The sequence below is a fragment of the Cryptosporidium hominis genome, assembly GCF_000006425.1.
Source record: "Cryptosporidium hominis TU502 chromosome 2 CHRO012079, whole genome shotgun sequence".
NCBI classification, from domain to species: Eukaryota; Apicomplexa; class Conoidasida; order Eucoccidiorida; family Cryptosporidiidae; genus Cryptosporidium; species Cryptosporidium hominis.
Window position 1 is genome coordinate 1 of NW_667371.1, and position 20,618 is coordinate 20,618.

Here is a 20,618-nt window from a genome sequence, read left to right on the forward strand (position 1 = left end):
TTTTTGTTTCGAACCTTAAATGCAATGCAGTTAACCGGCGCCTATATGTACATATATTTTGAAAATGTAATCAAAAAAACAGATACGGCATATTTTTACTTTGCATTAAAAAAGAAGAAAATGTCCAATATTAACTCCTTAGACCTACTTTCTATCATAAAATATAAAAAGTAAATAGCCAAAATGAAACTTTGAACTTTAATAGTCTTGAAATACTATTTATTGCCAAAATTAATATCGCTTAAATATTAAAAACTAAGTTCCAATCTCAAAAGGAAATTGACAAAATACTCAAAAATCTATTTATTTAAGTTCATATTTTATACGAGTTTCAAAGACAAGAATAATACAAATTTCATAATTAATAATTTTTGAAAAAAAAAACAAGGAATATTCTATACTTCGTGTTTCCTAATCAATCTATGTTTTTATTTGAACGCACTTAAATGTATTACAACTGAAAAAATATACTCGGAGCTCACTGCTCTCAAAATTCTTCCAGAAATTCCATAAATACCACGATGATTCTTTTTTTTTTTTTTTTTTGTTAATGATTTTAAAAAATTTACATTTTATTTAGTTATTTGGTGGTATTTGGTTAGATCTTAACTCTTCAGTATTATCTTCATTTATTTGTATTTTTAGTTGATCGATAATTTTTCTTTTCATATTATCAGGAGCTGTAGCTCTTCTATTTTCTACGGCACTTAAAACCAAAGGTTTAAAAGCCAGCTCAGAATGCCTTCTCATATTTAATTCTCCATATTCACTACCTTCAGTATCACTGTTTTCTGGACTTAATTCTTCAGCCATTCCAATTGTTAACAATTTTTTTTCAAATTCTGAGATGGTATTCAAGACGCTATCTCTTCTATAATTTGAAATAGCGTTTGCTATCTCATCGATTATTTGTCCCCCTGAATTACCTTCACCCTCAATAGTGGCATCCTCCTGAATGTCCGTATCTGAAAACTTTACTCTTGAAGTACAACAACATTTCGTGCTCCAATCTGTTTGAAGTTCTATATTTTCAGTTTGTATTTCCTCAGAAATTTTCCTCTTCTCTGGATATTTTTCTGGAAAGATTGAAAGTCTTACTTCCCTCTGTGAACATATATTTGTGTATTCATACATACTTTCAAACTAAAACTTCAACATTGACTGTTAAGAAGCTATGATCCTTAATTCTTTAAAGCCTCTTCTTTTATTAGCAAAAATATTCGAAGGGTGCATGTTTTTTTGGCGCCCAACACCCCTTTATTGCTGTACATTTTTAGAGCAATGCAATGCTGCAATAATTATTCGAAAACTTCCTCGAAATATTATGATTGATTGGCTCCTTAATGAGTTGTTAAACTGATAATCCTCTTATTGTAATAATCTACGAATAGCGTCTATTCAAACGCTCATAGCACTCTTACAAAAGCGAATTAGCTATACTTGTTTTTAAAGAACATGTTGTACGATCCGTAGTAAATAAAAATAGATCAAATTCATAATCTTGACTCTGCAATATCTAAAACTAACTGTTAAACCTTAAACCTAGGCACAACGAAGCGAACTTAGAAATCTCGTAAACCAAAATTGTGCACCCTAATAAAATTGGAAAAGTTATTGAAAAAAACCCGAAAGTGAGGGGATTAAATGAGAAATTGCAATTATCATTGTATATGGAAAGTTTATCTCTATGTTTCTCATAATTTCTATCAATTCTTGAGGATACTCGGCCAAGAAATATTAAATTCAAAATCTGATAATTAGAACTTGATTGTGGAACCATTTCAGAGTAAAATACAAACCAAAATATTGCACAAGGTAAAATCAGGACAATAATAGAAAATATTGAGGCAGATAACGATCTGAAAATAGGAATCAGATATGGCTCGGAAATTAGCTTGTGATGAACAAAAAAGATTATTCCAATTGCTGAAGCAGAACTCGCAAAATATCTTGCAAAGTCTAGAATTCTATTTCTGTTTACTAACGCTTTTAAATTTTTGACTATTGTCCAAAAAAATACTTTGTTTGCTTCAATTTTGTCGTTTGATAAATACTCACATGTTCCTCTTGTATTATTTGTTTCATTTCCATAAATTTGCTGTTTTGCAGATCTTAAAAAATACCTTTTACTTAAAGAATTTTTGTTTGGAGAGAACGATTCAAAATTACATTCAACTTGGTTTGAAATACTTCTAATGATATTATCTATGCATTTCATAACAATTGAGACGAAAAGAATCCAAGTGATAAAGTTACCCAGAAGGAAAACACGCTTTAATAATTTTATTGAAAAAAAACTATTTGAACTAATTTTTGACTCCAAAATCCTCCATGCCAGACCAATTCCTTCACTGCTAGGCTCAAGCCCATAAGGTAAAATTGGAAATGAAGGGACTGTACCCAAAATTATTGATATTCCACAGAAAAAAATAAACAAAATCAAAGATATTGTAATTCCCCAGATTCTTGAAGACTTTACTTCATAATCGGGAAAGAGTTTAAATGCCCCAGGCAAGATTATATGAAATGAAACAGCAGAAATCACAAAGGCTCCCATCTCCAAAATTCCTCCAACGAAGCCCCAGATATGTACATCCCAATCAAATTGGATGCTTTCGCTTTCAAAACTAATAAAAGATAGACCAGCTTCATTAGAAAAGTTTATAAAATAAAGAGTGAAGAAAAGTAATAATCCAAAAAAATGTATGCAAGAAACAATACACAGAATAAATGAGCCGCACGTATTCATGTTCAGAATGATTATTGAAATTGCTGTAATTATTAAAAGTAAACATGTATTTCCAAATTCTGATTCAGGTCCTAACAAATCAATCCCATTATGATTCAATATTATGCTATTTGGTTCCAAAAAAATTTGAGACCCTTCAAAGACAGCAAATGAAGCATAAGAAACGCATATCACTACCATTACACTTACAATTGCTAAGATTAATCTTGCTTTAGCAGTTTGCATTGCTCTCTTTAACCTCTTTTTGAACTCACCGTCTAACGTCAAAATGTGAGTATTGTAATATCCATCAATATTTTGCTTTGATTCAACACTCCTATTCACATTACTGCTGCTATATATTGAATTTACAGTAAGATGTACATTTGCCTCTCTAATTTCAGACTTTGAATAATTTGAATCGCTCCTGAACTGTGAGTACATAAATGCCCTCATTACAGCGTTTGGGTAGTCTGATGGCATTCCTAATCTCAATAAACAACCTGACAAATTAATCAATCCAATACCAGAAAAAAATAAATAAAGTCCAATTAAGATTACTGTGCATACTAATATCAAATTTATGCCCCCATTTGTCTGCTTAATCAGCCCTTCAAAGCTCCTAGAACAAACTCCAGGAGCAGCAAGTAATGATGTAAATGGGAACCAAGAGCAAAGAACTGTGAAAACTCCAAAAAATATGAATTTCGATGTATAAAGGGTATTCATAATTTTACTAAAATAATAAAATGTTTAGCGCCATGCATGCAAAGGGATACCGACTGAAAACCCGTATGTTGATTAAGATGAATAATCAAGTAATGTAGCAAACGCTATTATTTCAAAATAAATTGAATTTATTTATTAATAAATCAGAATTTAAGTCTGGAATGCTGAAAATAGCTAACAACTTTCTTAATTTTTTGTAATGCAAATATAAACTCGAAGAATTAATATTATATATTCCGCAAGCACATGCAAACTTTAATTTCAATGTTTAACGGCTTATTATACATATCTACTTTAGATCAAGTTTTTAGACCATTGTTAATAAATGCACTCTTAAACTCGATCTCCATGCAGGTTAAATAGCACTGTAATGTACCTATTCTTCTTCTTTCCGTAAATAATTTGGAAACAAATTCAAAATTGTAGTGAGCATTATTAGAAGTAATATACCACCAAAAAATAAATTGTTGTCTTTTTGATATAGTCTTTAATACAATTAACAATTCTTTCTGAAAATTGTAATTTTGAATTTCTTGTATTATTTTTATTGAACGGAACCAAAGATTGCAAAGTAATGATTTAGAATAATTGTTCCGAGAGAGTCCGGTACTATACAATGCAGAAGCAACTGACGATTCATTATTTGAGCAATATTTGGTTTCTTCAACTGGCTTTTTACATGCAAAATCATAATTGGTATATGAAGTAGAACCTAAATAGGCGTCAGAGTTCATTGAAAAAAATTCACGAAGAATTTCCAAAAGATCATTTCTGTCAAAAATTGGAGTTGAGAAAATTAAACCTTTTATTTCATTTATAACTAACTCAGTATAGTCGTAGCAATACTCATCAATGTCTTCTCTGATAATAGATATCAAAATATCAAGGTTTTTTGAAATTAAATTAAATTCGCTTTTGAAGCGGTCTAGATAAAAATTTACCATTTCGAATGTATCTGAAAAACTCATATTTATAAGTTTTTTATCCAACTTTAGTATCTGATCACTCCTTTTTGTTTTTATCCAAGGTAAAAATTTACTTAAAGAAGACGAATAACTTTCCATATGAAGTCTAATAAGGTTGTTGATCGTTATGACCACATCCAAAAAATCACAGGAATTTTCTAGTTCACTATAAAAATCAAAAATATCGCATAACTCTTTGTCTTTAATTAATAAAGAACATTCGAATAAAGAAGCTACAAGAATTTCAGATTTCGAGTTTTCAATCAATTGGTTTAGTATTTCAATTATGTTATTTTCAAATTCGGTATGCCTATAAATAATTAATCTGCATATTAAAATCGATAAAGAGTTATATTGATACTTATTTTGAAAATTTTTCAATGATTTAAATAAATTTTCCAATATCTGGTTTCTTAAGCTAATTGAAAAAGCTGCTATTCTATATACCACATCCACTTCACCCTCATCCAAATAAAAGAAATTTATTCTTTTGCTATTGTTTAAGTCGTAATCAAAATCCAAATATGAAGGAATGCCTATTTTTATAGAATCTTTATATTCGAATATTTGGTCAATGTCTTCAAAATCTTTAACAATATTTTCAAACTTAGCATTTAAAGTATCCCATTCGATAATTATATCTTTCTTTTCATCCGANGTGTTCTCAATATTTCTATTTTCAATTAAAATTGATTCTTGGAATTTATAATTGCTTTCTCTAGAGTTTCTATAGAAGTCGTTAGTCAATTGTCTTAAAATCCAAAATTATATACCCTTAGTTCGCTCATTTTTGAATTAATTAATTCAATTAAGTTGCAATTCTTTGGAAACTTAATAAGAAAGAATGTATCTAAAAATATTTCAACTAAACTAATACTTAAATCAAGCTCATCATTATTTTCATATTTTTCCAATTTTAATAACCTTCCAATCAATTTGATAAAATTGTTTATTACTGCTCCGGGATCCAATGTATTATCATCTTTAAGATCAATAATTAAAATATAAATGGCATTTAATATTCTGTAGTGAGTGTGCTGATCTTGTATAAAGTCAAAGATATGATTTAAACTGAACTTTAGTTCAATAGATATATTTGGAAATATCCTATTAATTGAAAAAAAATGTTTCATTTCATATCGATTTTTAAAACAACTGTTTATAAAAAATTATTTTGGCGCAACATAAATCAAATTTTTCTTTATAGAAAAAAATAATTGTTTACCTTAACAATAATTTTAGAAATTGGGTCAGAATAAACATGTATAATTTTTATAAATAACAAAACTTCCCATTTCTTATTTCAATCATGATAACGAAACACTGTTCCTATAAAAACTATTGTATTTTAACTTTGATTTACCTTTAATTTATTGTAATTGTGATATAACACCTCAAATTGTAATAAATATATTATTTTTTTAAGCCAAATATATTTTACATTGATTAATATGGTTCCATAACTTTCCTTGATTATTTAAATTCAGCTATTGTGTCAAGTAGCATAATTGTGTAAAAATGTGTGGTGGAGATTAAAGGTATTCTTTTTTGTTAGAGGGGTAAAATACTGGTGATTTTGGAGAATAATTCCGGTAATATGGACAATATGGGATTCTTTTTGATGCCCTCGTTTTTTAAGATGAAGATAAGACGGCTAAAGTGTTTGCAGTTCATTTTACTTCTGCTTTCATTCGTAAGCTTTAAAATATTTATGTTTGGTATGGCCAATGCAAACATAGATATGAACGGTCCGCCTGACAGAGTTTACTACTACCCTATCGGATTTAATTTGGCATCTCTATTCATTGGGCCGGGAGTAGGCAACTTTCTTTCTATAGATAGTCAAGTAACCAATTTCGTAAGCCCATGTCAATTTATGCATCCAATAACAATACAGTTTATTGGATCTTATCCAAAAAGTGGCATGACTCCAATTAAAAATATTATTTGTGATTCGGTTTCATTACAAAAAAGCTTACAGAAGTTCCAATTAGGTGTAGATACAGTAAAAGTTGTCAAGGCTTGTACTGATATTGCACAAGTTCTGATGGAAAGTGAAACTACGTATACAATATTTAATGGGGCAAATAATATTACAATTTGGTTAGAAGGATCGAAACTCGTGAATATTGTTAAAGAATTTAATGAACAACTTCCAGATAATATTCCCCAAATAATGGATAGGGACGTTAAATACCAGTTTGATCCCACAATATTTGGAGAAGACGTTATGGATAAAGTTGGAATTTCTACATATTTATTTAAGGCAACATCATTCCCATTTAAAATTAGTGTAGATTATTCTGAAGTTGTTCCTGGCACGAATTCTCATGGAACCAACATTCCTGTAATTGAATTCTCTGCAAATATCACCTTAAGCTATGAATTTTCAAAGCAGAGCTCAGGATTGTCATCTTTCTGGACGCCCCCCACTGGATTCGGAGGGTTTTTCCCCATGCTAGTTCCTAATGATAAGTTTTCAAATGGCGTTTTGTATACTACATATACAGAGCCAGGTAAGCATGCTGGATTTGTTGCCTGGGGCAATATAAATATCCCAATTACGAGCCCCTTTGTAAGAATAGTACCTCCTTCTAGAATACCTGGCTCCGAAATCGTTTGCACAAGTAATTATGATTTTTACTATCCAACCAATGAAGAACCAGATGGTTCCGTCAAAAATTATCCTAGGGATCTTGAATCTTTGTTCAACAAAGACTCATCAAAAATATTCAGAAATACTGTAGCTGTCCAATCTTACTGGAATAAGATCCCATTTGGCGCAAATTGGTATGAGCAGGGTTTTCCTGTTGGATCTCCAAATTCGCAATGGATAGAAACAGGTAACTACTATGGCGGCTGTTATTTTAATGGAACCTTCCCACTTGTTCCGAGCTCAACAAACTCGGGATTTGCAAATACAATCTGTTCAACTCAATCTGCAAGCATTTCAGATGTATATAAGACTGCATTTTATCCTCCCCCACTGGAATTTCTTCAATATGGTGTTAGTAATATGCAAACTATGATTACGTCAATACTTCAATATGGCGTACAAAGTTCTTCAGATTCATCTTCAATTTTTGATTTCAACTCAAATGTTGAATTTTTGGGGGCATATCCATCATTTCACATATTTGGGGCAACTCCTGGATTACAATTAACATCTCCTTCTCCAAGGCTTAACGTTCCTTTTGTACAATACTCTGGCAGAGATCTAAAAGCAGGAGACCCTTTCTTTAATTTCAATTTTCAATATATGCAAGATAGATTTGGCCATTGCTCAGAACCAAATGGTTGTTGGATTTGCTCAAACCCTAGGGTGATTCCCTGGAAGACAGAAATCATTGATCAAATGAATTTCACAGAATTCTGTGCTTCAAATTTAACAGTAATCCCTAATTCAAGAATGATTGCACTAAAATTCTATTATGGTAATTTTGAAGAAGATATTCCTGCTCAAATTGCCAGTGGGTTCCAATCATGCTTAAAATCTGTTCCAGATAGATGGATTCCTGTTGGATTGAATACAACCGAGTTTACGTTTAAAGCAGGAGAATATCACACCAATACTATGTTCATATACAATACTCTCTCAAATGATACATGTTGCTCTCCAATGAATACTTATTATTATTTCCAGCACTATTACACAATCGTCACCGATATTTATCAGCCCATTCAACTAACCCAAATCACACCATATACAGACCCATATGCAGGAGGAATCCTCCCAGGGATTTTTATGAGCAGAAACTTTTCTTATCAGTTTTATATGGATGTTTATCCCGATAACACTTGGACTGAAAATTCCCAACTAAAACTGCGATCTTGGCTAATGTGCCCTGAAATTGAGAATATTGATTTGATAGTAATGCCAGAAAGTTTATTGCTTGGAGACGTACTTATTTCTGGTGGAAAAGTTGGGGGATCTGTGAAAATTCCTCCATTTGTATTATCTAAGTTTTATGGAAGCCCAACTTACTGTATATTAAGGGCATTCATATTTGTGAATGATATTGTAGAGAAGAATAACATTGAACTATTAAAAGCTGTAAGTTTGAACGAATATGAGAAACTAAACCCCAGAGTATATAGGTCAGATGAAGGTATGCATGAATATGCACAATGGATCTTTGTAAATAATGGATTTCTAGCTAAGAGTTCGAATATTCTGGAACCCCATCCTGGTAAAACATCAATATCTGATGCATTATACACCCCTGTGAATGTAACCCATCATTACAACTTCACAATAACACCATTTTTATTTTCTGCTGTTGCTTTGAATAAACCTGTATTTAGCCCAGATAGCCAGATTTTTGAAATGGTATTGTCTGGCCAACATAATCGATTTGGTCTTAGGTTGCCCCCTACCCATTCAAAATGGTATGTATTTACTAGAACTGCGGACAAGTGGGATCAGGGCTGTTTTGTGGAATGTGAAGGAGATATGAGTAGAAGTCCTTATGCCGAATGGTGTTTACCCAAATTCGTCGAAAATAACCCTTTTAATTATAATCTTTGCAACTACACAGTTGTGACCACATCACCAGACATTTCTGAGTCACAAATAGAAGATGCAATAGCTGTTGTTACAAATCCAATTTCTTATCTTTCTTATGTCGATACAATGAGCCTTGTTAATGCCATTTTTTCTCTTCCAGCCACTTTTGAACTTGTATGGGGAAAATATTTTCAGCTAATATATGAAACTGCAATAGATTCACATAATATTTCTTTCAACCAAGACTATCCGTTTGCACAACCAACAACATTAGCTGTAATAAACAGAATTTTGAGCAAGCATTACTATAGAGAAAGGCTTGATATTAAAACTTCACTACCATTCAATTCAATACAAAGGATATACACTTTGGTTGAGTGCTTTTTAGTTAACGGACTTGATAACCTTGTTTTAAATTCTACAGATCTAATTGGTGCTACAAACCCACTGCCAGAGTTATCCCCTGAAAATTTGAAAATTTTGTTAAGTATTTACCAAGGTGTAGCTTCTAGAAAGAGCTATACTCATGGAGCTCAAGATACCTACTCCATAATTACTGAAAAGACTGGTAATATTGTATTTAGTAGTACCTTTAATCAAGTAGATATGAACAAAGGTGTCAAAGTAGGTGGGATATCTTTCCCAAAAATTGATATGAAAAGTATCAAACCCGAAGATATACTATTCCATAACGGAGTTTACTACAGAGTTAACAAAAAACTATATGAAAATAACTTGGCAATTGAAGGGTTTAATTTTTGTGCGAAAAGTTTTAACACAATAACTGTGATAAGAACAGGCGGATACCTTAGTAACTACTTGGTGACAAAAAGCCTAGAAAACATTGAAGAATTTCCTCTGGCATTTACTTCTTTCGTATTATGCACTTTGGAATATGAAATTTGGAATTTAGAAAATAATGTTGAACTTTCTTTCTTTGCAGAATATAAAGAAGAACTGGATTATTCAGAAGTAAAATGTACAGCAATGAAACAAGATCAATCCGAACTTTCAGATGAACTATGCACTACAGAGAGGGTTAAACATTTCACAAACCAAACAATTGAGTTCAAGTGTGGTTGTTCTGCAATTACATATTACGGCCTAAAGGGAAAGCCAATCCCATATATCCCAACTTTATCAGATAAAGACCTTAAGCCATTATTTTCTAAATCTAGGCCCAATATACTTCAACCATATATGCTAATTTCAAATCCTAAATTGTCCACCTATTGTAATGACTTCCTTCCAATTATTATTCAGCTAAAAAACATTCCTGATTTTGTTCCAGATGAAAGCTTATCTCTGAATTTCAAATGTGTAATTCCAAACTCTGCATACTCTAGTTTAGAATTTTGTACAAAATTTGAAAATGAACTTCAATACATGGATTACTCTTTTTCGAGACTAGGACAAAACATAAATTTAACATATTATGTAAAGCCGGATATTATTCAAAGAACAGCTCTTCCAATAAAACAATCATTTTGGAGACCGCTAAATCAACAAGATGAACTTCCTCAAATAAATGGAGTAGCTGGAGTAACAGTTTTATTGAACATAACTCTCGAATTAAGTAAATTAGGGCTAGGAAACAATTTGCCTGATTTATTTGGATATTCTACTTTCGATATTATTACATCAATAGAAACTAGCACAAAGGAACAAGCCTCTGAAATAGGAGAGTTATCTACAACATATATTCCTAGCAAACTAATCAATTTTCCTGGAGCATTTACCAAATCAAAAGTTCCAGTATCATCTATTATTGAGCACGTTATTCCATATTCTATACCATATAATTCTTTAGAAAACTGCCCTTCATTTTTGAACAACTATTTCTCAAGTAATTATTTAAAAAGCATTGAATTTGAAATGAGCGAAGGCCTTGGAATTAGTAAAGATAGTTGCTTTAACCCAGAATTACTGTCATCAATTGGTAGCTGTAGGATTTCAATTACGAATGAAGAATATATTAAAGGTGGGTCATTTGATTGCATAAAATCTACTTCAAGAAAAAATTTAGAAATGAATATCTTAGAACAGCCAATATCAATGATAAATGTTACCAAATTATCCACTAAAAACTCATTTGCTTCTTCGAAAGATAAGGTAATTTTTCATAACGAAACAATCCAACCAAGTATTAATGCTTATTTTTCATCGATAGTTTCAAAAAATCATCCAAAAATAACAATTGAAACTGGTACTTCTAAAACTATCGACCAGATTGTTTCTCAGAGTGGATATTGTGATTCTATCAAGACGGGATGTTCCTCTTGTAGAGCTTCAAGAAGTTATCAGGCTGATTTCCAATTTCAAAATCAAGAAATCCGATACTACTGCTCTGCAACTTCAGATGAAAATCAAGTTGAGGATCTTACAACAGGGTTATTAGCAGCATGTAGAACAGATGGATCCTATTGGGGTCAAGCATGTTCATTTCAACAGTCAAATGCGACACTTTCAGGTAATGCTACCTACACTGAACTTACTCTAATACCACAAGAAAGTTTAACTCATATGGTCATTGCAGTGGGAATAAAGAGTAAAATTATAGATGCAATCGAGTGTAAGAACTTCTATCTTTCTATGGTTAATAAAGAATTACCACTACAAATTATTCCGCACAAGATTCCAAGTATAATTTCTAAAGCCTCTGAGAGTTTGCTCTTGGCGAAGATAAAATTCATTGGAGGGAATGAATGGGATAATGTACAAGGACTTAAATTCCTTTCCTTCGCGTATTTTGAAAACACAGGATATGTTCAATTAAAAACTACTCCCAGTGTTTACAATTTAAAAGACCAAGCAATTCAAAATGATCTAATAGCTGTTTCAATTAAATTAAATATTACTGAAACCGATGTCAACCCAAGAGATGGCAGGCTTTCTGTTATACTTTTAGTTATAAAGCAAAATTCTAACGAAATAATAAATGAAAATAAATTGAACATTATTGTAAAAAGAAGTAATATTCATAATCTAGCTTCTTCTGGTGATTATGTATCATACGTATGGGATGATCTCTTATTTCAACACGATTTTTCGTTAATAAAAATTAAAGGGACAACTGAGAATAAAGGGCCTAGAGAAATAATTCCCATTAACTTTAAGATTTCAAACTTGGCTGGGATGAGTAATTGGAAATATTCAATACTGGCAACACTTAGTGAAAATGGCTTAGATAATGAACAAAATAACAAATTCAAAAGTAATGCGCTACTACTATCCTTTTTAACATCCAATATTCCACAATATTTAAGATTACCCACAAATTATGAATCTTGGAAAATACATCTAATTATTCATAACCAAGATAATGAGTTACTTTGTGGGATAGACTGTTCAGAAATCAATAATGATGCGATTGACAAACACTTAAGAAATATGTTCTGCGTAAAAAGCTCGAGTTCGAAATGCAATTATTTCATTTTTCAAAAGTCAAAGAAAATCTTTGAAGTAGGGCAAGTTTTTCTGAAAGAAGATGAACTTAAAGAAGAGTACTCTAATTTATTAGAATATTTTTTGAACTATCAAAAAATTGGCACTTTAAATGATAGGCTTATGATTGCATCGATCTTATCCGCAAAATTAGATTTCCTAACGATAGATCAGATTGAAAAATTTCAAGAGAAACTAATTGAAATAGATCCTAATAATAAAGATACAACAGGAGGAAATTCAGTAATGATTCTATACATTTTTTGGAGATTATTTGAATTTAGCTATAGGAATTTTGATAAAGCATTACCAAGTCATTCTTTTGACCCTGAAAGGTTATTTAGAATTGCACTAAAGGCTGAATGTGGATATTTTGAAGGTTTTAAAAATCTTATTGTAGATATTTTAGATTTCTTGGTTGAATTAAGACTACTTAGTAATATTGAAGCTGATACTAATTTGTTTGGAGCATTTTCAGTTAACCAATGGGCAATGAATAATGACTTTGGTAGCCAGATAGAAATTAAGGGGAAAATGACAAAATTATCAATTCAAAGTTCAATATTTTCTGATTTAGATTTACATAGCGGTGCAGCTATTGGAAATGAACTAGTTATTCCTACTCTTGACCTTAGTAATGAAAAACTTGAAAATATTGATATTTCGTTAATAAAGAATATATACTTTAAGTTACATCATGAGAATGTTGACTACCAAGAATTTTGGGGAAGAAATTTATTCATTAACTGCCATGATCCTAGATATGGCCTTACTATTATTAAACCTCCATTGTATGATTATCTTTTTGAATTAGCCAATAAAATTCAGCAAGATAAAAGCTTTAATGGAGTATTTCAAAAAGTATATGACGTATTTATATCTAAATGCGGCTATGAATATCGTCTTTACGGGATTGAGAACAAAATAAGTTTTATTGTTAGCCCAGAATACACTCCTAGTGTTGTTTTGGGTAAGCGTTTAAGCTACCAATGCACATATAAGGGAAAAGATGGTTCTTGGTATCAAAATGGCTGTGAAACTAAATTAAAACAGGGAAAAATAGTTTGTAGTTGTAATTCTATTGGAGAATACGGATTAATTACAACTTATCAGTCCTCTCTCACAGAAGTTGTAGTAAAGTTATCTCACAATCCAGGATCAATACAAGAAGTTAATATTAATGGTATTATATACAAGGTTAATAATGGTAAATTCTACTATAATAACCAGGTATTTGATATTATTTCTAATGAAATAATTACCATTTATCCAGATAGAGTTACTGTAGGGAAGCGTCAGTTCCCCTTAGAAAATTATTTCAATTATGATGTTGTTACCCAACTAACCCTTAGGCAAGAAGGCGTTCTTGGCACGATAAGTCTTAGATCAAAGGAGTATAATGTTGATATTGAAGGATCTAGCATAGTTCACGATGGGTTTAACCAAGGAAATTATTCTCAAAACTCGACTATAATAATCATTTAAAAGGTATTTATCAAACAAATGATCGTATTAGTCTCAACCTATAGATACCCTAATTATAAATATATAATTCACTTTTCTATACTGTTATTTGTATTAATGTACCAGATTAACACAAAATCTTTAATATTGTATTTACAATATTAAAGATTTTGTTTAAAGAAGCGCCTATTGTTCATGCATTTAGATTTAATATTTGAAAAAAATAAAAAATGTTACATAAACAAATAAAAAATTTTATAAGTATAATTCTCTTTTATATTGACATCTTTCAGAGTTTTTCCTATGTAAATTTAACAGAAAATCAACATATCTCTTGTTTTATGCAAGTTGGAGTCCATCGAAAGTTTGTAAACCCATATAGAAATAAAATCACCGTTGGACCATATGGTCAAGAAAAAACCTGTAAAATTGCTTGTTGTTCAAAAAAATTTTATTGTGCGACAAAACAATCAAGTTGCAGTGAAACAAAACATTCGGGCATGCTGAATTGTAATTGTGCGAACAACTTGAGCTCCTGTTCAGGGTGTAAAGGAAGTTCCTGCACATATTCTAATTCATCTAATCATTCATGCCCAAAAAATTGTAATTCCTCCTGTTTTGAACTGCACTCAAGTGCTTTTATTTCTTGTAAAAATCTTTCCCCAAATGATTTATGCCTTACGTTTCCAAGATTCAAAAAAAATCATTCTAAAAAGAATTGCAAATGCTGTACCCAGTTTGAATTAAGTGAAGATGAACTTGTTAAAATAAAAAATGAAGCTGGGGTATTTGGAAAATTTAATGAATCATCTGAAATAACTACTGAATCAGAAAGTTCTGAAATTGCTGATGATATTGAAATTAATGTGAACAAAACGTCTAATTCTACTGAAGCAAAGTTTTCGTATGATGTAAGTGCAAATTTATTTATAATTTTTAATTTAACTATTGCATTAGATTTATCTAGCAATTATGGATAAATATCCTTTGTTATCTCTAAAAAGAAGAAATTATGCCAGAATGAGACAAAATTTGATGAATTTACAACATTATGGGCTTTGGGAAATCCCTAGAAATCCAGAAAATTTGGTTAATGCAACTAGAAAAATTTTTAGTACTAGGGAACAATATTTAGGACTTACTACAAATCATACTGATATAAATGTTTCGGTAAGTTTAATCACAAAGTATTTTTTAATTTACATATTATTAATCAAATTAGATGATTCAGTTTACAAATGAATCTTTTCTGAATGTCCCCAGGGATTTTAATTATATGGATAATAATTCTGCAATTTTAGATGAGTCAAACACTCCAACAAATAAAAATTGGGAAGAATGGGAAAAAAATATCAAAAAATCAAATCAAATTTCATTGAGAAACAAATTGGAAAAATTATCAGGCATTAATGTGGAATAAATCCTCTATTTTCCTAAAAAAATTTACATTCCAGGAAATTAAGATATTTATTCAGTTCTTATCTCAGTTTCAGAAACTATTGAATTTAATAACTAAAATGCGTCTTAAAATAAATTATCAATATGTGGGTTAAAAAATTACTAAAATAACAAATGAATAACCCTGGAAAAAAAATTAAGATAAAAAAAAATCAATGAGAAAAAATTTATAAGGTTTTATAGTTGATTTACACTCTGTTCTTAACTTTAGGTATATAACTTTTCAAATTAAAGTTCATCTTATAACCATTTTGGACTGCAAAAACTATAGGTTTTTGATATAATTTCGAAAAATCCCATCCTTTGTCCAACATAGACTTTTCAAAATTATTATAATTAAGTAATGTATTCTTTAAATGCAATGCTTTTTCTTGGGTACCTGAATAAAATTGCCATTGCCTAAACAAACCTGTAATTTCGTCTTGTTTTTCAATAATTAAAATATTCATCTTGTCCTTTAATATATCATATAAACCTATTGGCGTAATAATATCATCTTTTTCTGTTGAATCATCAATAAAAATTTCAAAGCTTAGATTTATGAATGCGCAAATAGTAATCAGTCTATTTATTTCAAACTTTGAACCAATAACAATTCCAGGATAGAAGTTTTCTATTTCTGTTAGGGAAGGTGGAATAAGAGTTGTATCAAAATTATCAAATCGAGGAATTGCAGCAGTTGGGAAGAATCTTTGTTTATTTACAACATTGATTATTGGGTTGTGGAATAAATCGTGCTTAGGTAAGGAACCTTTATAAATAAAAGAGTTTTTATAATGTTCCCATATTTTTTTTAAAAACTCAACTGAATCAGGTGATAAGTTTGTTTCCCCCTTAAAGATCTTCATTGTAACATCCGGTTTAAATGGTATAAGAATATTCAACACATCTTGTAGAAAATATTGAATAAATAAAGTAGCAATCTCAAATTTATGTTTAATTCTGGGAATCCCATATAAACTTCTTTCTTGAGGTGTCAAAACATGTACAACTTCATCTCCTAAAACTTCGCGATGTATTAAATTAAAGTCTGGTCTTTTACACCAAGTATACCAATGCCATTTTCCATTGATCAATCCCACTGGAGAATTGTTATATTTAGCCATATCAGCACTAGAAACCACTAATCCAAAATTTTTTGAGTACGTTGGGGAGACTTTGAAGATTTCAATCCTTTCCCAAGAAATAAAGGCCTGGAAAATACCTTTTAGTGCCTTCACGGTAAGCCAAGGTGAAAAACTTAAATCATCCTGTAAAGTTCTATGGAAATAATTAATAATATGTCCAAAAGAAGAAAGGTCTATTTCTGCCTTAAATAATGTAGCAATATCTTTAAACGAAATATAAGATCCCAACATTTTTTCTGAATACTTATAATTCAAAGCAGTATTCAAAAAAGCTACAATATTTTGAAATCTGTTAATTTCCAATTCGGAAAAGATTAACTTTGAATTTATTAGCACATCAGCCCTGTTTATTGTTTCCAATTCAATATAAAAATGCCAATTTCCTTGAGAACGTTCACAAATTGGATTCTTATACAAATCTTCTAGAGAAGTCAAACCACCTTTTAATAAATTGGCCTCGAAAGAATTAAATGCTCCAATTAATGAATTTACAATTTCTTCAGACGCAATAGGTATCATAGACCTTATTAATGATATATTAGAGTTGGATGGTTTAATAATGGAGAATCCATCTACCAAAAGCGCTACAATTATTGGTCTTGATTCAAAAATTATTCCATATTTCTCTCTTAAGAAAATCTCTGAAAATCCTTGGAATGCTTCTACGCGATTAAATATGTTATCTTTCTGAATAATTTGCAATTGTTGCAATTCGTCTTCAGTAATTACTCTTGGACAAAATAACCTATCAGATTTTACAAGCGAATTAAATTGAGAAAATGGTTTAGAATGTGATGAATAAAAATCTTGGGCCCACTGCCCAATAGATACCAAAGAGTTTTTTCCTAACAAAGATTCTTCTAAAAATTCAAATGAGTCCTCAAGAATCTCGAAACTCTCTTTAACTGCTCCGCTAATTCCAAAATAAGTGAACAACATGTTCGAATATGTTTTCTTCATATCTGGTACTTTCTGTCGTAAAGCAAGACACCAAATATTCAAATCCAATAGTCGATCAACTTCAATATTTGAAATTGCATTCTCAGAAATACAATGTTTGTAATATTGAAGCTTAATCAGTAGTCTATTTATCTGGGATGTATTCATTTCACTACAGAAATTGAAATTTGAAGAAATAATTGTACCTGTCATTTGATCCACAATCCCTATGGATTCCAATGTAGAAAATTTAGAGCCAAAATCTTCGCCTTCTCTTGTATTTTTCCTTGCGTTTTGCATTGTCCAAGTTTTGAAGTATTTGTCAAACAATACTATAGGGGAATTTAAATTTTCCCTGGAAAAATCTAAAATGCTTCTTCCATTTTTCTCAATTGGAAATCCTCTAAAATTAAGTTTACAGTACGTCATTAGCCCAGACACCAACATTCTCAGAACTTTCATACTCATCCAAGATAATTCGGATGAACAAGACTGATCTAATGCATTCTGAAGATCAATCCCCCCTTTTCTAATGATATCCATACTTTTTGCGACACAATTCTCTTTAACAAACCCTGGAAATTCTTTAAGAACATTTTTTTCGACGGTTCCATCAGATAAAATTTTATTTCTAAGATCAAAAAGTTCTATCAAATATTCATTCATGTATGCAACTACCAATCTTGCAAAATTTACTTCTCCAAAAGAGTGGGAATTGTATGGAAGTTCTAGATCGAGTCTCCCCGAAACTATACCCAAGGGAATATCAAATGGGAGCTTTCCTCCATCAGTAATTACTCTACTTATGGAAATTCGTCTCAGTATCTGTACAAATGGTTCTTCGTTGCTACTTGCAAACTTTAAAAGAATAAATCTAAAGAATGCTGCTGAGAGTTTCTTGAAAATATTCCTTTGAACATTACCCCCAATATCAGAAACATGTTGCTGTAGTGCCTCAGAAAATGATAATTTTCTATCTCTTGCAATCTTAAATACGTCTACCATTGAAAAGTTTAGAGCTTCAAGTTCAGTTTCAACCATTATCCCAGCCCTACTTAAATAACGATAAGTAAACTTTTCAAATAACTCCCTCAAGTTATTAAGCGAATCAGAATCTAGATCCATTGGAATATATATTTCCGGAGTATCCGCATTAATACTGGTGATCTGGGGCTGTCCATGCTCAAAAATAGTTTTTTGCTCACCAAAGACAGGTGGTATGTGAAATCTTAGTGATTCAAATTCTTCTGAAAGAGAATTTTTATTATTTTCTTGAATTTGAGGAATCCTATATAAGTTCATTAGCCATTGTCTAGTGCTCATACTGTTCGGTTTACCCACGCATTCGAATGAAGTGAATGCTGAAAGCATCTCATTAAAATCATTTTCCTTAATAAAAGGTACTCCCAAGTACCTTAAAAAAATTTGCGATATTTCTGATTGTGATTGACTCTTATTTGTGCTTCTCAAACGATATATTGCATTTATACAATTTGATACTTGAAGGTCTCTCGAATTCTTTGTTGAGAATTTATATGAAATCCAATGATTAAAATATGCACACATAGATATTGCCCTATTAAGTTGCCAAATTTCCAGTTTTTTCTGTTCATAAATCCCTTTTAAAGTTGTCCATGTATATGGTCTAACAACTATTTCATTAGAATTTGTTTCATCTAATAATTTATGTGAATCTCGATCAAATACATTATTTTCACTTTCAACTTTGAAAGCTTTACTCAAAACCAAAAGCCTTGAAAAGTCTGGTACATTTGGAGGAAAGAATCTCCAACCAAATTTGGGTTTGTAAAACACTCTCGGCGCTGCAAACGCTTGTTCTTCTGATAATGCACCTTTTAGGAGATACTTATAAAAACTGAAGGACATGCAAGAATTATAAATCTCCCTTACTACATTGTCATTAACGAAGTCCTGACCATTTTGAATAGAAATTCGTTCTCTAAGCAATTCTACTAATTTTTTGTCATCTCCTGCGCAGTTTGTGAGCGAATAAACAATGTCTGCAAGGTGGAGTGAGAGATCAAATTGAAGAACTCTGTCAAAAGCATTAATAAAATATGCCTGAATGTAACGGGCCTTATTTATTAGGAATTTGGGGAGGCCATGTAAAGCCCTCTTTTGTAAAGGGGTTGATGGATAAAATACAGGATAAGGTGCTTTTATTAACCATTTTCCGTGAGCAAGCACTGCCCTAGGCGCAGAATAAATATCACTCTTTGTTGGAGTTCTTTTAATACTCTCCTCCACACTTTTCTTTACTGTTTTTAAGTATTCGAGAAGCATTAAGATTGCATGGGATGAAGTTTCATGCTTAATCCATGACCAATCACTTTTGGACGACATAATTTCGAAAAACAACTCATCCAAAGGCTTCTTCTCAAGTTCACGGCGTTCAAGTAATAAAAGTATATCTTTCTCAGAAATTATTATAGGAAATTGGTAAGTTTCTTCAAAAAAAGATTCCAAAAATGCTCTGACTAATGTTACATGATTAAGTGTTATATCATCAAGAGTAGAGAATATTTCTACAGATTTTTGTACATGTAGCAAAAGTTTTGTAAACTCAGCGATATCTATTCTAATAGGAAGCTCAATATTTTTCCAGTCATGAACAAACAATGGTTCGGGAACAAGTGCATTATTATAGATCCTTTGTAAATAATCTGATTCAGTTTCTTCAGAATTTTTTGGGAAGGCAGAATTTTCAAAAATCAAAAAGTTATTCCAAAGTAAATCCAGAGTGTTCGAATAAAGAGTTTGTTCATCTTTTTGAAATAACCAATCTTCTGTGAACAGCTTGAAATCGCTAGCTTTAGGTCTAAAATTTAAATAATCACCAGAGAAACCAATACAAATCTCAGTAATACTTTTAAATGGGATTTTTTCGGAATTTCTGCTCTTCCTCCAAAATTCAAGAACATATGCTACAAAAAGTACCATTCTGTTTAAAACAAAGTGTTTTAAATGTGAGCAAGTATCGTCTTTCTGGAATAAACTCCAAGTATTGGAATATTGTTTTTCATTAATTTTTGGTAGATGCCTTAAAACAATGTTTGAGTTATAGCTGAAAGGTGGTTTTGAGTAGACACTTTCTAATTTATCTTCCTTTCTATTTCCTGTCGTCTTCTTCAACATCGCTTCTTCTTCTTCAGAAAACTCTCTATATATCTCTCTGCATGCTGAAATAGTAAATATATCTAAGTTTAATCTTTGAGCAACTTTAAAAATGGCCAATG

The 20,618-nt window shown here is 30.9% G+C and overlaps 6 protein-coding genes across 6 annotated transcripts; 2 read left to right on the forward strand and 4 right to left on the reverse strand.

Annotated features, from left to right (window-relative positions):
• Positions 1 to 576: 576 nt before the first annotated feature.
• On the reverse strand, positions 577 to 1,134 carry Chro.20281 (hypothetical protein). The annotated part of the gene is made up of 1 exon (XM_662139.1): positions 577 to 1,134. One exon carries the CDS (start codon positions 1,132 to 1,134, stop codon positions 577 to 579), a length of 558 nt encoding a protein of 185 aa, XP_667231.1.
• Positions 1,135 to 1,522: 388 nt separating this feature from the next.
• Chro.20280 (hypothetical protein) lies at positions 1,523 to 3,457 on the reverse strand. The annotated part of the gene is made up of 1 exon (XM_662140.1): positions 1,523 to 3,457. The coding sequence occupies one exon, from the start codon at positions 3,455 to 3,457 to the stop codon at positions 1,523 to 1,525; it is 1,935 nt and encodes a 644-aa protein (XP_667232.1).
• A 299-nt stretch (positions 3,458 to 3,756) lies between these two features.
• On the reverse strand, positions 3,757 to 4,521 carry Chro.20279 (hypothetical protein). Its single annotated transcript, XM_662141.1, has 1 exon — positions 3,757 to 4,521. One exon carries the CDS (start codon positions 4,519 to 4,521, stop codon positions 3,757 to 3,759), a length of 765 nt encoding a protein of 254 aa, XP_667233.1.
• Positions 4,522 to 6,019: 1,498 nt separating this feature from the next.
• Positions 6,020 to 13,858, forward strand: Chro.20278 (hypothetical protein). The annotated part of the gene is made up of 1 exon (XM_662142.1): positions 6,020 to 13,858. The coding sequence occupies one exon, from the start codon at positions 6,020 to 6,022 to the stop codon at positions 13,856 to 13,858; it is 7,839 nt and encodes a 2,612-aa protein (XP_667234.1).
• Positions 13,859 to 14,067: 209 nt separating this feature from the next.
• Chro.20277 (hypothetical protein) lies at positions 14,068 to 14,817 on the forward strand. Its single annotated transcript, XM_662143.1, has 1 exon — positions 14,068 to 14,817. The coding sequence occupies one exon, from the start codon at positions 14,068 to 14,070 to the stop codon at positions 14,815 to 14,817; it is 750 nt and encodes a 249-aa protein (XP_667235.1).
• A 666-nt stretch (positions 14,818 to 15,483) lies between these two features.
• Positions 15,484 to 20,517, reverse strand: Chro.20276 (hypothetical protein). Its single annotated transcript, XM_662144.1, has 1 exon — positions 15,484 to 20,517. The coding sequence occupies one exon, from the start codon at positions 20,515 to 20,517 to the stop codon at positions 15,484 to 15,486; it is 5,034 nt and encodes a 1,677-aa protein (XP_667236.1).
• Between the last annotated feature and the right edge of the window lie 101 nt (positions 20,518 to 20,618).